The sequence below is a fragment of the Stegostoma tigrinum genome, chromosome 30 (assembly GCF_030684315.1).
Source record: "Stegostoma tigrinum isolate sSteTig4 chromosome 30, sSteTig4.hap1, whole genome shotgun sequence".
In the NCBI taxonomy this organism is placed as follows: domain Eukaryota; kingdom Metazoa; phylum Chordata; class Chondrichthyes; order Orectolobiformes; family Stegostomatidae; genus Stegostoma; species Stegostoma tigrinum.
The window spans coordinates 13,414,874-13,430,557 of record NC_081383.1 but is presented as its reverse complement, the minus strand read 5'-3'; the positions used below and the strand labels follow the sequence as shown (position 1 = coordinate 13,430,557).

General features: G+C 42.0%; 1 protein-coding gene across 1 annotated transcript in view; it reads left to right on the top strand.

The window, feature by feature from the left end:
• Positions 1–15,684, top strand: part of LOC125465749 (transducin-like enhancer protein 1) — a 177,065-nt gene that overhangs the window by 152,793 nt on the left and 8,588 nt on the right. The window contains 2 exon segments of the mRNA XM_048559527.2: positions 6,975–7,122; positions 10,633–10,783. Of these exon segments, the coding sequence (XP_048415484.1) occupies positions 6,975–7,122; positions 10,633–10,783 (299 nt within the window).

Genomic DNA, 15,684 nt, shown 5'->3' with positions numbered 1-15,684 from the left:
CTCTTGCTGTACCGTAGGCATTCTATGTCTCCCAGATCTCTGATTCACTAATGCCCTTACACACTCGGCAGCAGCAGGGGTACAGAATGTACTGTTGTTAATGTTATAGACTTGCGGCAGTCTATCAGTGCACTATATCTGAGCATGACAGTACAAAGTACTGAATGCAGGGCTCAATGTGCCACCTTGGCATCAACTGGTTTCTAGTCCTGTGACTGCCTTCGCTTCTGGCTGCCTGCATGTGTCTTCAGGACGTTCTGAAGAAGGGTCACTCGGCTTGAAATGTTAACTTTATTTTGCTCTCCGCAGATGTATTAATACAAGTTTTGCAATAACTATGATCTGAATTATCCCCAAACCTTTGGAGAAGCCCTGTTTCATCTTTTCAAGTGATGATTCCTGCTGGAATTGTCTGCGCCTCTCTTCTGTATCTTTTTATAAACCCTTCTAAAGTTCGTGTGGTTTTTTTGCTATACCACAGTCTATGCATATAAAAGCATATAACCCACATGCGTAAAAAAAAAATGTAGAGTGTGAGTGAAGATTAAAATGCTCAGACAGGACTATTATACACCCATTTGGTTTAATTTTCCATATTACATCCACTGCACTGCTGGCTGTTTTCTGTCCTCATTGCAATTGAACCCTCAGTAACTACTGAGTAACACATATGCCATTTGTATTCATAAATCCCCACTCTTGCTGTTGAGCCACCACCAGACTGAATGTTTACTGTCTTCTGTCTGTCGTGAGTGCATGTGGTAATGCTAGCTGGGGTGCATAGGTGATATTCACTTCCTACCTAAGTGAGAATGCGAGGTTGTGGTAGAGTGAAAGTGAAGCACCTTTAGGTGAACAGGGATGAAAGGTGAGTAACAGAGGGGATAGGATGGTAAAAGGCAAGGTCTGCAGGCAGTTGGTGGTGCTCTGTTCCAATCAGAGAGTCAAAATTTGAATCACCAGTTGCCATCTTTTGTCTCCAGCATTATCTCTATATTCCTCTTGTTGATCCTCACCTCTTTGCCTTGCCCTTTCAAAAGGCAGTTTAATATTTGGACTCAGCATCCTCTAGTCAATGCTTCTGGGTTAGTTTGCTCGTTTTTTTTTCTCTAACTTTCTTCAGCGTTCACGCTGCGTCACATCAATGGCTTTGAGTTGCAGTGCTCAATCCACGGGAAAAGACATTTGTGGGTAATTCTAAAGTACAGAGTGTGGCGATATAAACTCCATTGTACGATTTCATGACAAAGTTACCTCTTGCCATTTAAGTTGGGCAAGAAAAACATGCATTTCCAAAACCTGCATTGAACATCCTGTTAACAGAAGAGTGTTATCGTGCCAACAGTGATTGATGCTTCTGTTGTACAGTTGTTTACTGAAGTTGTTTATTTTAATGATAGATGTTTTGCTTCTTATTTGTTAATGCAGCATGACCAGAAAAACAGCTGGTCCTAATTGGACTAGACCAATATTTTCTGGCTCATTTCCTTTCACCAAGTGGTTTGTGTCTCCCCTCCTTTCAATATCTCTTGAAGATTGATTTGAACCCTTCCCTATTTCAGAAGCAATGGTTTCGGAGTAGATTTATCAAGTTGATTTTTTTTTTGAGACCTCTGCGTGCAATAATCATTAACGTGTTGTGTTTGTCTTAATACTGGCTCCAACTGGAGGGAAACAGAATTACACATTTGCTGCTCTTGCACATGACCTTTTTATCCCTGTAACAGTATTTCCTGTCAAACGTATTCTGTTGCCATAGTGCCAAGACCGCAATTAATTTGTCATCGGGCTATGTCACAGTGTTCGCACAATCAATCATTCTTCTTCCACCCACACACCCCACCCCCACCATTATACTGCTGCTTTTCCTGAAATTTTGCAATGTTCCAGTTGATGCGTTTGTCAACGCTTCTTTCCAAAGATGAAGCAGGATTTGGGTGAGGCCCAGATGCACAAAACATGCGCAGTCCTTGTGGATATATCGATTCACACTGCATTTATCCTCACTTGGCGTCTGACAGGCAATACCTTTCATTTTATTTCTTTGTTCATTAATGGAATATTGGTATCATTGGAAAGGCCAACACATTCCAGCATCCCAGTAATGGAAGAGCCTAGCACATCCAAATGATATCAACTGCAAATAATAAAACTGAAGCGTTTGCAGCAATTTTCAGTCAGAAGTACTGAGTGGATAATGCATCTCGGCTTCCTCTAGTGGTCTACAGCATCACCAAATACCAGTCTTTAGCCAATTTGATTCACTCCATGTGGTATCAAAAATAATTGGAAGCACTAGATACGGAAAAGCGATTGGTTCCTGACAACATTCCAGCAATAGTACTGAAGATTCATGCTCCAGAACTTGCTGCTCCCTTAACCAAGCTGTTTCAGCACAACTACAACACTAGTGTCTGCTGACAATGTGGAAAATTGCCCAGGTATGTCCTGTACACACCAGCAGAACAAATCCAACCAGCCACTTCTGGTTCATCAGTGATTGAAGGTGTCATCAACAATGCTATCAAGCAGCACCTGCTCAGTGGCACCCAGTTTGGCTTTCGTCAGGACGATTCAACTCCTGATCTCATTCCAACCTCAGTTCAAACATGGTCAAAAGAGCTGACTTCCAGAGTTGAGGTGAGAGTGACAGCTCTTGACATCAAGACTGCATTCAACTGAGTGTGGCATCAAGGAGCCCTAGCAATGGATATGAGGAGCCAAACTCTCCAGTGATTAGAGTCACACCTGACACCTAGAAAGATGGTTGCTAGAGGTTAGCCATCTCAGCTCCAGGATACCTCAGCATGAGTTCCACCAGGGTGGTATCCTAGATCCAAGCATCTTCAGTTCCTTAATCAATGACTTTCCCCCCATCATAAGGTCAGAAATGGGGATGTTCACCGATGATTGCACAGTTTTCAGCACCATTCTCAATTCCTCAGATACTGAAGCAGTCTGTGTTTTTAAATGCAACAAGATCTGGACAACATCCAGGGGTCGAGTGGCAAGTAACATTCGCACCTCACAAATAACAAGGCTATGACCATCACCAATAAGGAATGATCTAACTACTACCCCATGACATTCAATGGTGTTACCATTGCTGAATTCCCCCACTATCAACGTTCTGGAGGTTATCGTTGACCAGAAACTTGACTGGACTCTTCTCATGTACACTGGCTACAAGAGCAGGTCAGAGAGTAGGAATATGGTCACGAATAACTCCCTTCTTGATTCCCCAAAGCCTGTCCACCACCTGTGAGGCACAAGCCAGGAGTGTGATGGAATACTCCTCACTTGCCTGCATGAGTGAAGCTTCAACACAATCAAAAAGCTTGATACACAGGACAAAGCAGCCTGCTTGAATGGCACCATATCCACAAACATCCACTCCCTCCATCACTAATGCTCAGTAGCAGCAGTGTGTACGATCTACACGATGCACTGCAGAAATTCACCAAATATTCTCAGACAGCACCTTCCGAACCCATGACCACTTCCATCTAGAAGGACAAGGGTAGCAGATACATGAGAACCCCAGCACCTGCAAGTTCCCTTCCAAGGCACTCGCCTTTCGACTTGGAAATATGTTGCCGGTCTTTCACTGTCACTGAGTCAAAATCCTGGAATTCCCTCCCTAATGCCATTGTGGGTTGAACTACAGCAGGTGGACTACAGTGGTTCAGGAAATTGGCTCACCACCACTATTCCAAGGGCGGCTAGGGATGGGCAAGAAATGCTGGGCCAATCAGCAACATCCATGCCCCAAGAGTGAATAAATAAAAATATTTGACTGAATATCACTAAATGTCCTTTTTTTAAGAATATGGTGGTGAAGCTGGACAGTCTGAGTTGTGTGGGTGCTTTCACATGCCAGTAGCAATGGGGGATTGATAATTTCTTTCCACATCAGGTTGGCATGCAACTTGGTTGGGAACTTACAGGTGGTGCTGTTCCCCGTGTATCTGCTGCCTTTGTCCTTCTGGGTGGTAGAGAATGTGGGTCTGGGAGCTCCTGTTGATGAATAATATAAATATGTATGGACTTGGCAAAGCCAAGTCTTGAATCTTTGAGTCAGTGTGGCCTTATTGCTCATGTCTGTACAGTTTTCTGCAGAGCAATCCGTTCTGTTCTCCGTTTTATACTTCCATAACCTTGGAAATTTATTTCCATCTAGTGCCCACCATTCATGATCCTTTCACATGAATACCCAGACTCCTTTTATCCCTGCATATCCTTTGGAAATGTCCCATTATTTCAATATTACCTGTCACTACAACTTCTGACAAAATGCATCACTTCGTTAGACTATCCATGCCTAGTTTCAGTTGATTCAAATCCTCTTTGCTGTTTGCCACTCCCTGAAATATATTATCATTGAGAAGTTTAGAATTTGACCCTGTGTTCCAATATCTAATTCACAGAGTTTTACATCACGGAAATACACCCATCAGTCCAACTCCTCCATGCTGAGCAAGTATCCCAAACTGAGCTAGTCCCACTACCCTGTGTTTGCCCCATATCCCTCTAAACCCTTCCTCTTCTTATACCTGACTTAATGCCGTTCACATGTTGTAACATCAGTTACTTTCAGATCATTTACACATATGCATCACTCTGTGTGAAAATGTTGCCCTTCCGGTCCCTTTTAAATCTTTTCCCTCTCGCCTTAAAATATGCCCCTTTGTTTTAATCTCCTCCACCCTAGGGGAAAGATGTTTTTCTGTTCACCCTATCTTTGCCTCTCATGATTTTTATAAGGTCACCCCTCAACCTCCTACACTCCAGGGGAGAAAGGCTCAGTCCATCCAGCCTCTCCCTGTAACACAAACTCTCAAGTCATATTTATGTATATGTGTGTGAGATATCTGTGGAGGAGTTAATTTGCATTATATTTTCCCTTTTTGCTTTTTTTTAAATAAGATGAGTTAGGGATTCTTCTTTAGAATTGTATTAAAATACCTTACCTGCTAAACCAGGTTTGAACGAGGCCTATATTGCCAATGTGCGATGCTGCTTCAAACTCATTCAACACCAACCCCTCAACCCTTTGTTCTACTTATTACAGGTCTCATTTCACAATGGGTTAAACCCAGTCCTGACGGGAAGTTCCCCAAGTTATCAGGCTTCTGGACGAGTTATCCCAAATGATCAACTTTTGGATGAGGAGGGATGGAAGGCTCCCCTTCTTTATTCATCTGCTCCTTCAGTTGTTCACAACAAAGTTAATTCACTTTGGATCTCCTTCCTTGGCACCCTTTCTCTTAGACCAAGTGAATTTACCTTCAAAAAAGAACTAAATTTAACGAGAGTTCATTGATTTTTTGTTTTAGAAAGATTTTATTTGTTACTAAACGTGAACCAAAGTAGTAATGTAGCGCACAGATTAGAAATGAGATGAGTTCAAAAACAATTTTTAAAAATTATGGAGGTTACATTCCTTCGTTGTTGTTAAGAGCATATTTTGCACTGTTGCTGGTTGAACAGTCAATTTTACTATTCTGAACGCTGCAGGTTATTGAAATGTTTTTGTCCCATTTCCTTTTGACAGTGTTTGGTTGACAGTACTCCAAGCAAGACAGTCTTACTGTTACCCTGTTTCCTTTTGACTGATTTGTTAGCAGTTGACTTCAAGTGCTTGAGCGATAGTGTTCTTCACATGCAATGCAATGGTGATGAGCAGGTGGTTCTTTGCTGACTTTTACAGCACATGACCTCTCCAGCTCATGCTGGTATTTGAGACCTCTGCCCACTGCGCACACAAGCCCCTGAGCTAACTAGCACACACAGACAAGGATTGAACTTGCTTTTAACCACAGGTACATGCTTGAAAGAGGGAAGAAGCAAAACCTGTCTCTTCGCAGAATGTAATCTTTTCTCCCATCATGTGTACTGTCTGCAATAACATCCTGGAGATTACAGGTCAGTTTGTAGTGCTTGACTCGTCTTTAAATCCAACCCTTTTGAACCTTTCCTGACACCTCATCAGATGCGACATTCCAGGATTTCTTTCTCTTTCTGTCTCCAGCCAGCCACTGAATTTACGTACGCAGTCACACTGCTGGCTGTGTGTCTCTTTTTTTTTTGAAAAATATTATGTGATAATTAAAGGTTCACTCTGTCTGTAAGCGCTTTAGGGTTCATCCATAAAGACAATACATTGTTCCAAAAAGCCTATATTGCCAATGTGCGATGCTGCTTGTGCTGAAACTCACGGATCTTTTTGAGGTGACCAGGTTTGAGTGGAATACTACACTTCCATTTGGTTAACCTGATGCAATTGGATAGTGCTTCTTAAAATTCCAACACCGCTATACCACCCGCCCACATTTAATTACCTACTGTGCAGATGACAGGAAGTGACAATTGAGGCCAACCAGCTTCTCTGCAGAAAGGGTGATTTTTCTTGGGCTATACTTTTGCACCTCCCAGTGTTTACAATACAAAGTAATTCAGGAGAACAACGATGGCAGGGTATGACAGTGAATGAATAAAATTGGGTGTACCTAGACATTTTTTAAGTTCACATTTTCTTTGCGTTTGATGAATCATGTTCTTATTGGTGGACTGGAGACTGTAAGGCAAACGTTAGAGGATCCCTGAACATTGATTTAGGGTGATAATTAAAAGCATTTGAGGAAGTCACTTTTAAAGTTGAGCCATTAAGGTACATGTAAAGAATGTACACTGACAGGCCTCCGTTTATTAATGTGTGAGCACTAAACACTTATTTAATGCTGAGTCAGAAATGATGATGTGCATTCTTGCAATGGGATTCGTGGTCAGATTCTGCAAACTTGGTAATACTTGTGTACTTTTTGGTCAGTGATCATTGATTTTTGATAACTAATCTGCACTTGAGAGGAAGTTTTCTTTTTGGGGGAAGTGGGTTGGTATTAAACTTTAGGAATTTTGTATGTAAATATTTTTAAATGTTATGAATTTTTTTTCGCTTTTTTTTAAAAACTCAGGCAGTTCCAAGGCCACTCTGATGGTGTCAGCTGCACTGACATTTCTAATGATGGGACGAAGCTATGGACTGGAGCATTGGACAATACGGTCAGATGCTGGGACCTGAGAGAGGGTCGTCAAGTGCATCAGCATGATTTTGCCTCACAGGTTTGTAACATCTGCTGGCCAATGTGAGGAAGCTTATGGTTAAAGTGTTCATTCCACTTGACCCCTTCCAAATTATTTTGAATCCTGATTTTATTTTTTTTGATTCACTCGTGAATTGTGGGCATTGCAGTTAGCGTTGCTCATCCTATAGCCCAGAAGGATGTTGAGAGCCAACCACGTTGCTGTGGGTTTGGAGTCACATGTAGGCCAGACCAGGTAAGGACAGAAGTTTCCTCCTCAAAAGAGATTAGTTAACCAGATCAGTTTTCCCTGACATTTGACAAACACTAAACAGATACCAGATTTTTGTTGAATTCCAATTCCACCATTGCCATTTGGGTCCACAGAACATTGCTTTGGTCTCTGGTTTGACAGTCTAGTGATACTGCTACTGGGCCATTACCTTCCCTGATTTGCACCTTCATTTCTGACTACACTTCAGTCAACACTGCAAAACCAAGTGTGCCAAGGCCTGCTTTTGTTTTTGTTGTGTTTGCTTTCCACCTTTTTTGTTTTCTTGTGAAAATAGCTGGTTTCTGAATAGGGCCTTCACCTTGCGGGATAGTTTAGGTCAGGAGTATCATGTTAAGTCGTAAGAATCCTTCCATAGTCACCCATGAATATGAGCAGATCCATCGGGTACCATAGCGCCTCTATCTGCTTCTTGCTGGTGCACGTACGTTAATTTCTGTCAGTAGGGGATAAGGGGAGGTGATGGTGGTAATATCACTGAACGAATGGTCCAGAACGCTGGCTAAAGTTTCAGAGATATGGGCTTGAATCCCACCATGGCAGATGGTGGAATTTGAATTCAATCAAAGAAAGATATGGAATTAAGAGTCTAATGATAACCATGAACCCATTGCTGATTGTCAGGGGGAAAATCCCATCTGATTCACAAATCCTCTTCAAGGAGGAAAACCTGCCATCCTTACTTGATCTGGCCTACATATGACTCCAGGCCCACAGCAATATTGTTGACTCTCTGATCTGCCCTCTGATCAATTAGAAATGAACAAGAAGTGTCTCTGGACCTGAAATGTTACCTCTGTTTTTTCCTTCATGGAATCTGCTAGACCTGCTGAGCTTTTCCAGCAACTTTGTTTTTGTTCCTGATTTACACCATCTGCAGTTCTTTTGGTTTTTTTTTTGAAAAAAAAACAAAATTATTTGGCCAACATATGAATACAGCATCTATTATCATCAAGTACTGGAGTGGGATTCAAACAATTACTGGCCCAGTGTGACACGTGACTTCTGTAGTGGAGGTTAGGAACTCAAAGTTTAATAGTCTCAACTGGGAATCAAAATTTAGGACTCTGGAGATTTACTTACCCCTTATGGTCATTGAGTTCTGAGCGCCTTGCACTTCCAAGCAACAGAAACGATCAGTAGTACTGCTGCCTCACATTTCACTAAACTTAAGATCTCATAATGTTCTGAAGGTTAGGAATTGTGCTTGTGCCAGATTGTTTTAGTGATGAGGAATTGGTAGTAATTAGAAGTTGTGAACAGAAAAATTATGCAGTCTTGTGTTATTTATTAGGCAATGTAACTTAGCTGCATCTTTGTGATTTTCTTGCAGTTCTGTAACAGAATTGTGCAAATGCTGGTTCCATGACAGTAGCTTTACGGCCATATTTTGTTTCATAAAGGGCGGTGATGTTTTAACTCTAATGGCATATTATAAATTTGAACAAATTTATGATAATCAAGATTAACTAGTATTGAAAGTGAAAAATGGACAAGTTCCTCAAATTCACTCGTCTGCTGAGTTTAAAAGCTATTGTGATGAACAGCTTGGATCACAAGTTTATTCTTTGATAGAAATGACAGTTCTGCAGATTCCCTATAAGACATCTTCCATGTCTGCGTGTGTTGTAATATAAATGGAATACATCATGATGTGCTAGTCTAATTGAGTCTTTACATTTGCTCTGTAGACACTACACAGTAAAGTCATTGAATCTGCAAAAAATGAAGAGGCACAAAGTAGATTCTGTTTCTGACAACTGTGAACAATGAGACATTGGAGTGCAGGTTCATTATTCCTTGAAAGTCACAGGTGGATGGGATAGTGAGGAAAGTACTTGGTATGCTTGCCTTTATTGGTCAGTGTATTGAGTGTACAAGTTGGGAGGTCTTGTTGCAGCTGTATGGAACATTGGTTTGGCCACTTTTGGAATATTGCCTTCAATTCTGCTCTCCCTGCTTTGGGAAGGATGTTACTTCAAAGGATTCAGAAAATAATTACGGAGTTGTTGCTAGGGTTGGAGTGTTTGAGCTATAGGGAGAGGCTGAATAGGCTGGGGTTATTTCCCCTGGAGTGTCAGGGGCTGTGGGGTGAACTTCTAGAGGTTTATACCATCATGAGGGGCACAGACAGGTGAATAGCCAAGGTCTTTTCCCCGGGGTGGGGGAGTGCCAAACTAGAGGGTTTAAGGTACGAGGGGAAAAATTTAAAACGGATCTGAGGAGCATCTTTTTCATGCAGAGGGTAGTGTGTGGATGGAATGAGCTGCCAGATGGAGTGGTGGAAGCGGGTACAATTACATTTAAAAGGCACCTGGATGGATATATGAATAAGAAGAGTTTAGAGCAATATGCTGACAAATGGCAGCAGATTAATTTAGGATATCTGGTTGGTATGGTCAAGTTGAACTGAGGGGTCTGTTTCTATGCTGTACAGCTCTGACTCTGTTACCCATAAAGGCCTCCGCATTCCTTCTGTTGCTTTGCGATTTGATAATATTTCAGTAGAATCTGGTTTATAGTTAACAAGGACCCTTCCCCAGAGATAAAAAGAACTGCAGTTGCTGGAGTCCATGTCAATACGGTGTGGAGCTGGAGGAACACAGTAGGTCAGGCAGCATCAGAGGAGCAGGAAAATTGACGTTTCAGGTTTACACCTTTCTTCAGGACTAGGGAGGGGCAAGGGATCTTGGGAATAAATAGAGGGAGAGGAGTGGGGCTGGAGGAAGGTAGGTGGGATGGTGATAGGTGAGTTCAGCTAGGGAGTGGTGAGGATCGGTCTGTGAGGTAGGAGGAGCGGATAGATGGGAGGGAGGATGGGCAGGATGTGTCAGATCAAGGAGGCAGGATGAGAGGGAGGGTTGAATGTGGGCTCAGGCTCGGGGTGAGGAGATTTTGAAATTAGAGGATTCCGTGTTGAAGCCAGTAGTCTGTAGGCTCGCAATGTAGAATATGAGGTGCTGTTCCTCTAGTTTCCGGGTGGCGTCATTGTGACACTGGAGGAGGCCCAGGATGGACATGTCACCCAGGGAGTGGGAAGGGCAATTAAAATGGATGGCAGCTGGAAGGCCTCATTCCATGCCCAGACTTCTCCCTCATCTGTGCCTCTCGCTGTGTTCCTGCCACTCCACGCTGTATTGACAAGGACTCATCCCCAGTCTGCTCCAGTCTATATCCATCTAGCCTTCTATGAGGATAGACAGTTGTGTTAGAAGACAAAGCTGGCATGTAATACCTGTTTTTATCTCGTTACCCCAGATCTTTGCACTAGGCTGTTGCCCAACCGGGGGCTGGCTAGCTGTTGGCACGGAGAGCAGCAATGTAGAGGTATTACATGTCAACAAACCAGATAAATATCAGCTTCACCTTCACGAAAGTTGTGTTCTATCACTCAAATTTGCCTATTGTGGTAAGTACTGATTTTCTGTTCCACCATTACAATAGTTTGTGGCTAATCTGAACGTTAGATATACCTAAATGGCTTATAGTTTTGATTTGATTTTGATTTATTATTATCAAGTACCAAAATACAGTGGAAAGCATTATTTTGCTTGCTAACCAGACAAATTATTTTATAAGTACATCAGGGTAATAGAACAGAATGTAGTGTATAGTGTTGCGGAGAAATAATGATTAATAATCCAGGCTGTCAAATCTATCAATCTGTATTTTTTATTTTAAAGGAGAGGTCTTGTGGGGAAAGAATTATAGACTCCCTCTATACTTTGTGAAAAAATGCTTCCTTGAATGACCCAGCTCCAGTTTTAATCATTGTTCCTTCTTCCTTGGGTTCCGTGCACTACCTGGAGAGCAAGTAGTTCCTTCTTAAAAACTCCTTTGTTCTTACACCTTCAATAGATCATGCCTTCACTTTCCCTGCTTGAGGGAACACAGGGTTAAACCATGCAACGTGTTCACATAGTTAACTTTTGTAATCCTAGGTATCATTTGGAATCTGCATTTCATCCTGTCCTAGGCCAGTGTCCCTTGCCTGAAATGTGGCTCTCAGAATGTGGTTTCAGGAGCGGTTTTAAACTTGTGCCTTTTTGGTTGTTGGTGGCAGCCTAAAAATGCAGCTTCCGTGCATTGCAACTCTTCTATTTGCTTGAGAACATTCCTGCTGATTGAACTGGCCTGCTTACAACATTGGCCAGTAGGAGGGTGAAAATGACACAATGATTGCTGATAACCACTGGTATTTTTAACCTGAGAGCTTGGAACTTGCTATATCGTTTCTCTCACTTGCTCACTCTCTCTCATGCTCTGGAAGTGGAAAATCTTTTAAAACATACATCTAATTGGTTTCACAGCTTTTAGTTCTGAAAATCAGTATCTTTTCTTCTCCTGGCGCACATTCTGCCTGTGAAGTAAGCTTGCTGGAAAGATGTAAGCACTGATTATTGCACATGAAACCTCGAGAGTGACTTGTGCAGGAGGTGGGTGGTAGCAGCTCTTTGCTTTTTTTGGGCTGGTAATTATGGCATTGCCTACGTTGATGTCCTCGAATGTGGCTTCCAGTTATTAGAATTCGTGCTATTTGTGATTGATCAAAATCCTTCTTTTGCACATTCTATTTGGGTACCATTTGGAAGAAAAGAAATGCACTAATATGTCCCCTGCCTGTTTACTTCCAACTGATTAATTGTTGCTGCTCTATTTCTGACTATAAGAAAGTACTTGAGTATTAGCAGTGATAGGGTGTTAATGCACATGGAGGTCAGATATGCTCCTTGTTGGTCATGGAATAGGTTGCCTGACAGGCTCAATCAAGCACTAAGCACTTGTTGGGTAAATTCCAGATTACAGTCAACCCTGACACTCCCAGGAATCTTGGGCTCTCATTATCACCCCGAGTTGGCATTCTATCTAGTTGTGATGACTGATTTCAGAAGTGGAGCATGATGACAATGCAGCAACAATATAGTGACTCTCAGTACTTGTTGCAGTCTAGTTATGGTGTGTTCCTGCTGAACCGCAGTTGTCAGCTCCTTACTCTTTCAAAATAACAATTAAAGCTCTATTGCATTGGATAACTTAGCCAGTGTGGGTGTGTGTGTGTGGGGGGGGGGGGGGGTGGCGGTGGAAGATGTAGTGGTGGATGGTAAAAAGGAGCTGAAGCAGTCAAAGTAAGGCAGCTTCAGTTTTTTACTATTTGGGCTGAACGCCAGAAACAGCAGATCATTTGTGAAGCAGAATAATCTGACTTGAAGCAAGTTAATTCTCGACTATGCTTCTGTACAAAATTTGAACAGAAGTGTCATAGACCTTCAGAGAATTTTTCTGAAGAAGGGCCTAGGCCTGAAATGTCAGCCTTCCTGCTCCTCTGCTGCTTGGCCTACTGTGTTCATCCAGCTCAATACCTTGTTATTTCAGATTCTCCAGCATCTGCAGTTCCTACTATCTCTGTAATAGACCTTTGTCCATAAGAATAAGTGAACCACTTGTATAATTGAACCTGTCAGCAGTATGGTCATGATATCGTACACCTCTATGACTCTTTGCTCAGGAGGTAAAGGGATCCCAGCATTTAATTGCAGATTACGCACAGCAGCCTGGAATTCATTCCACATGATGTGAGCAGACAGATGCTTGCTGGCTTTAAATTATCACTTTAAAGGAAGCTTGAAACAACAAATTGGCTTGTTGCTGGTATCCTGCAAAACCTACAAAGTGAAGATTGTAGTCGTCATCGACGATGTGCAGGCTACAGTTTGTCATTTCATTAAACATGTTGATAAATTACTTGAAAAATAATAAATGAAGTCTACTGCCCGAGCCAATTAGGAAGGAGGAGAACTATCATCTGCATGCGATGAGTCATTTTGAAGCATGTTTTTCTGCCACTAGAGGGAACTGGCATACCTCACTCAGATCATTTCAGGGCATAAAACAAACATTTCTGTTCCATAAAAGCTGAGTCTTCCATGCAAAATGAAGGACTGATTTGATACAGTCGTCTCTTGACTGATATGCCTACAAGTCATTTGTGGTTAATTTAGCTTTTGGCAATTATGTATTTGCTATGCTCAGTTTATTATTCCATTTGTGAAAACATTTCTCAACTGTCACTTTAAGAAAGGTCACTAGTTTTTAAATTGCTAAAGGGCCAAAGACTATACATGGCCTAGTCATTTAATTAATTGTATATAATTATGTTTGCAGAATTGCTTCAGTTTCTGACTTGCCTCCCATTCCTGCTTTCCGCATGTCTCGGTTATATTTAGGCTCCTCTGCAAAGCTCCGAGCATATTTCCATAAACTCGATGCCTTGGCACCAAATCTGCTGTAACTACTTAAAGCAAATTATAAATTAAGTTATTAGTCCAATTTAGATTTGGTGGTCACCCTCACCGACTTTGTTTTTTTGAGACACATTTAATTGATTAAAAAGACCTCACAGCTCTGAACTTGAGCCTTTTTGGATATCGGGAGATTTGAGAGATACAGGGGCACTTTCAGCATGGTGGAGCAGGCTTTGGGGGTCATATGGGCCTACTCCTCCTCCATCGTATGAGACAGATGGATATCGATGAATTTTGGGAGCTTTCGTTCCAAAAAATAAGTGCTGCATTCACATCTGCCAGTAGCAAGTGTTGTTTTCTCTCTTTCGAATTATATCAGCCAAGTTACTTCTAATATTTCTGGGAAATCTTCAATTTCTTCAGTTTTGTCTCGGATGGCGTTGGGGAGGGATTACTGGTTGGGCCAGAGCTTTAAAACCTATCTTGTTTGAGCCCTGCATTCTGTTGCCCAGGCAGATCGGATGGAGTTGCTTGGCTGGTAAAGTGGATAGGCATCAGGGATGCATCATGATTACATAGGGTTGCAGTCTTTGACACAACAAAGTGTTAATATTGAATGCTAGCTCGTTGCTTTGTTCTCCTTGCAGTGCCAGATAACAACAATTTACATTTATGCAGTTTTTTTTAATATAGTGAGATTTCCCAAGGAATTTCACAACTGCACAGCCCAAAAAAAAATTGGCCTTCAAGACATTTAAGGCGATGGTAGGACGGATGACTGACGGGTTATTTAGAAGTGATGGGCTTCAGGAGTGGCTTAAGTGAATACAGAGAGAGGTAGTAATGAATTGAAAGCTTTAGGGAAAGAATTACAAAACCTGGGGCCTGGGTATAGCTGAAGACATAGCAAGCATTGGTAAGCTGCTTTAAAGTTAAGAATATCGAAGAGGCCAGCACTGAGAGAGCAAGAGATCTCGGAAATTGTTTTTGAAAATTGCTGTCCATTGTGTCTGTAGGTAGAATCGTATCTATCTGGTGTGCAACAATAACTTGCATTTTTATCAGGTCTTTACTGGGGATAAAACATTACAAGCTGCTTCAGAGATCCAAGGGCAGAAATGAATGCCAACTCAGATGAGAAGGAGGGAGAGGTATTACCACTGGCTTAGTTGGAAGTTGGGTTTCAGAGTGGGCTTTTAAAGGTGAGAGAGATGGATGGATGGATTACTGCTGTTTGGTGGGAACATTCTAGGACCTTAAGGGCGATCGTCAACAGTGGGTGAAAGGAGAGGAGCAGGGAAAATTGATCATAGTCGGAGGATGATTCTCTATTCTCTAATGGCTAAGGAATATCAGTGTAAGCAATTGAGTGCCGCCTTCAGAGCCGTTTGGCTTTCCCATTGCCTGACTTGTTGGCATTGTGTTGCTATCCTTGCAGTTCACCTCATCATTGCCATCACATGATGTTGAAGGGCCTTTGGAATCAGAAGTGTTGCTTTGTGTCTCAACTTCTGATATCAGCAGCAACCCAATGGATCTTGCCAAAAATTAAGAGCAAAAATAAAGGGAAATGACATACTCTTGTAGTTGACAGTTCTCTTTATGGGGAAGAGGAGCCATACATTACCTCAAATTGGAGTCATTAGACATCTCTCCAGGATTTTCCCTGATCGACAAAGATTAATAAATAAACTGCATGTGGTTTTATACATTTTGGAAAATATGCGTAGTTGAGCCTTGAGTGTGTTGCACCAGACCTTTGTTGAGTGATGGGCTGCAGCAGGTGGCTGGTCCAGCTGTGAGACTGGGAGAAGTGGTGGGATATTGTAAGGGGGGGAACCCTCAGTGACAAGGTAGTGCTGCTGTCTACATTTGAAATTTTTACAAAATGTTTTGAGTGACCCTCTAGTGTGCACAGCCGTTTTTGAGGTATCACCTAGGAAGGAAAAAGGATTTTGTCTTCCTGTTTCATGTAGGTAGATTCACAATGTATTAGAAGCAGTTTGGTCATCTCTGGATTCCGTAGGTCCTGTACCAGTGGACAATGCTGTGAGTGTATCATTGAGTA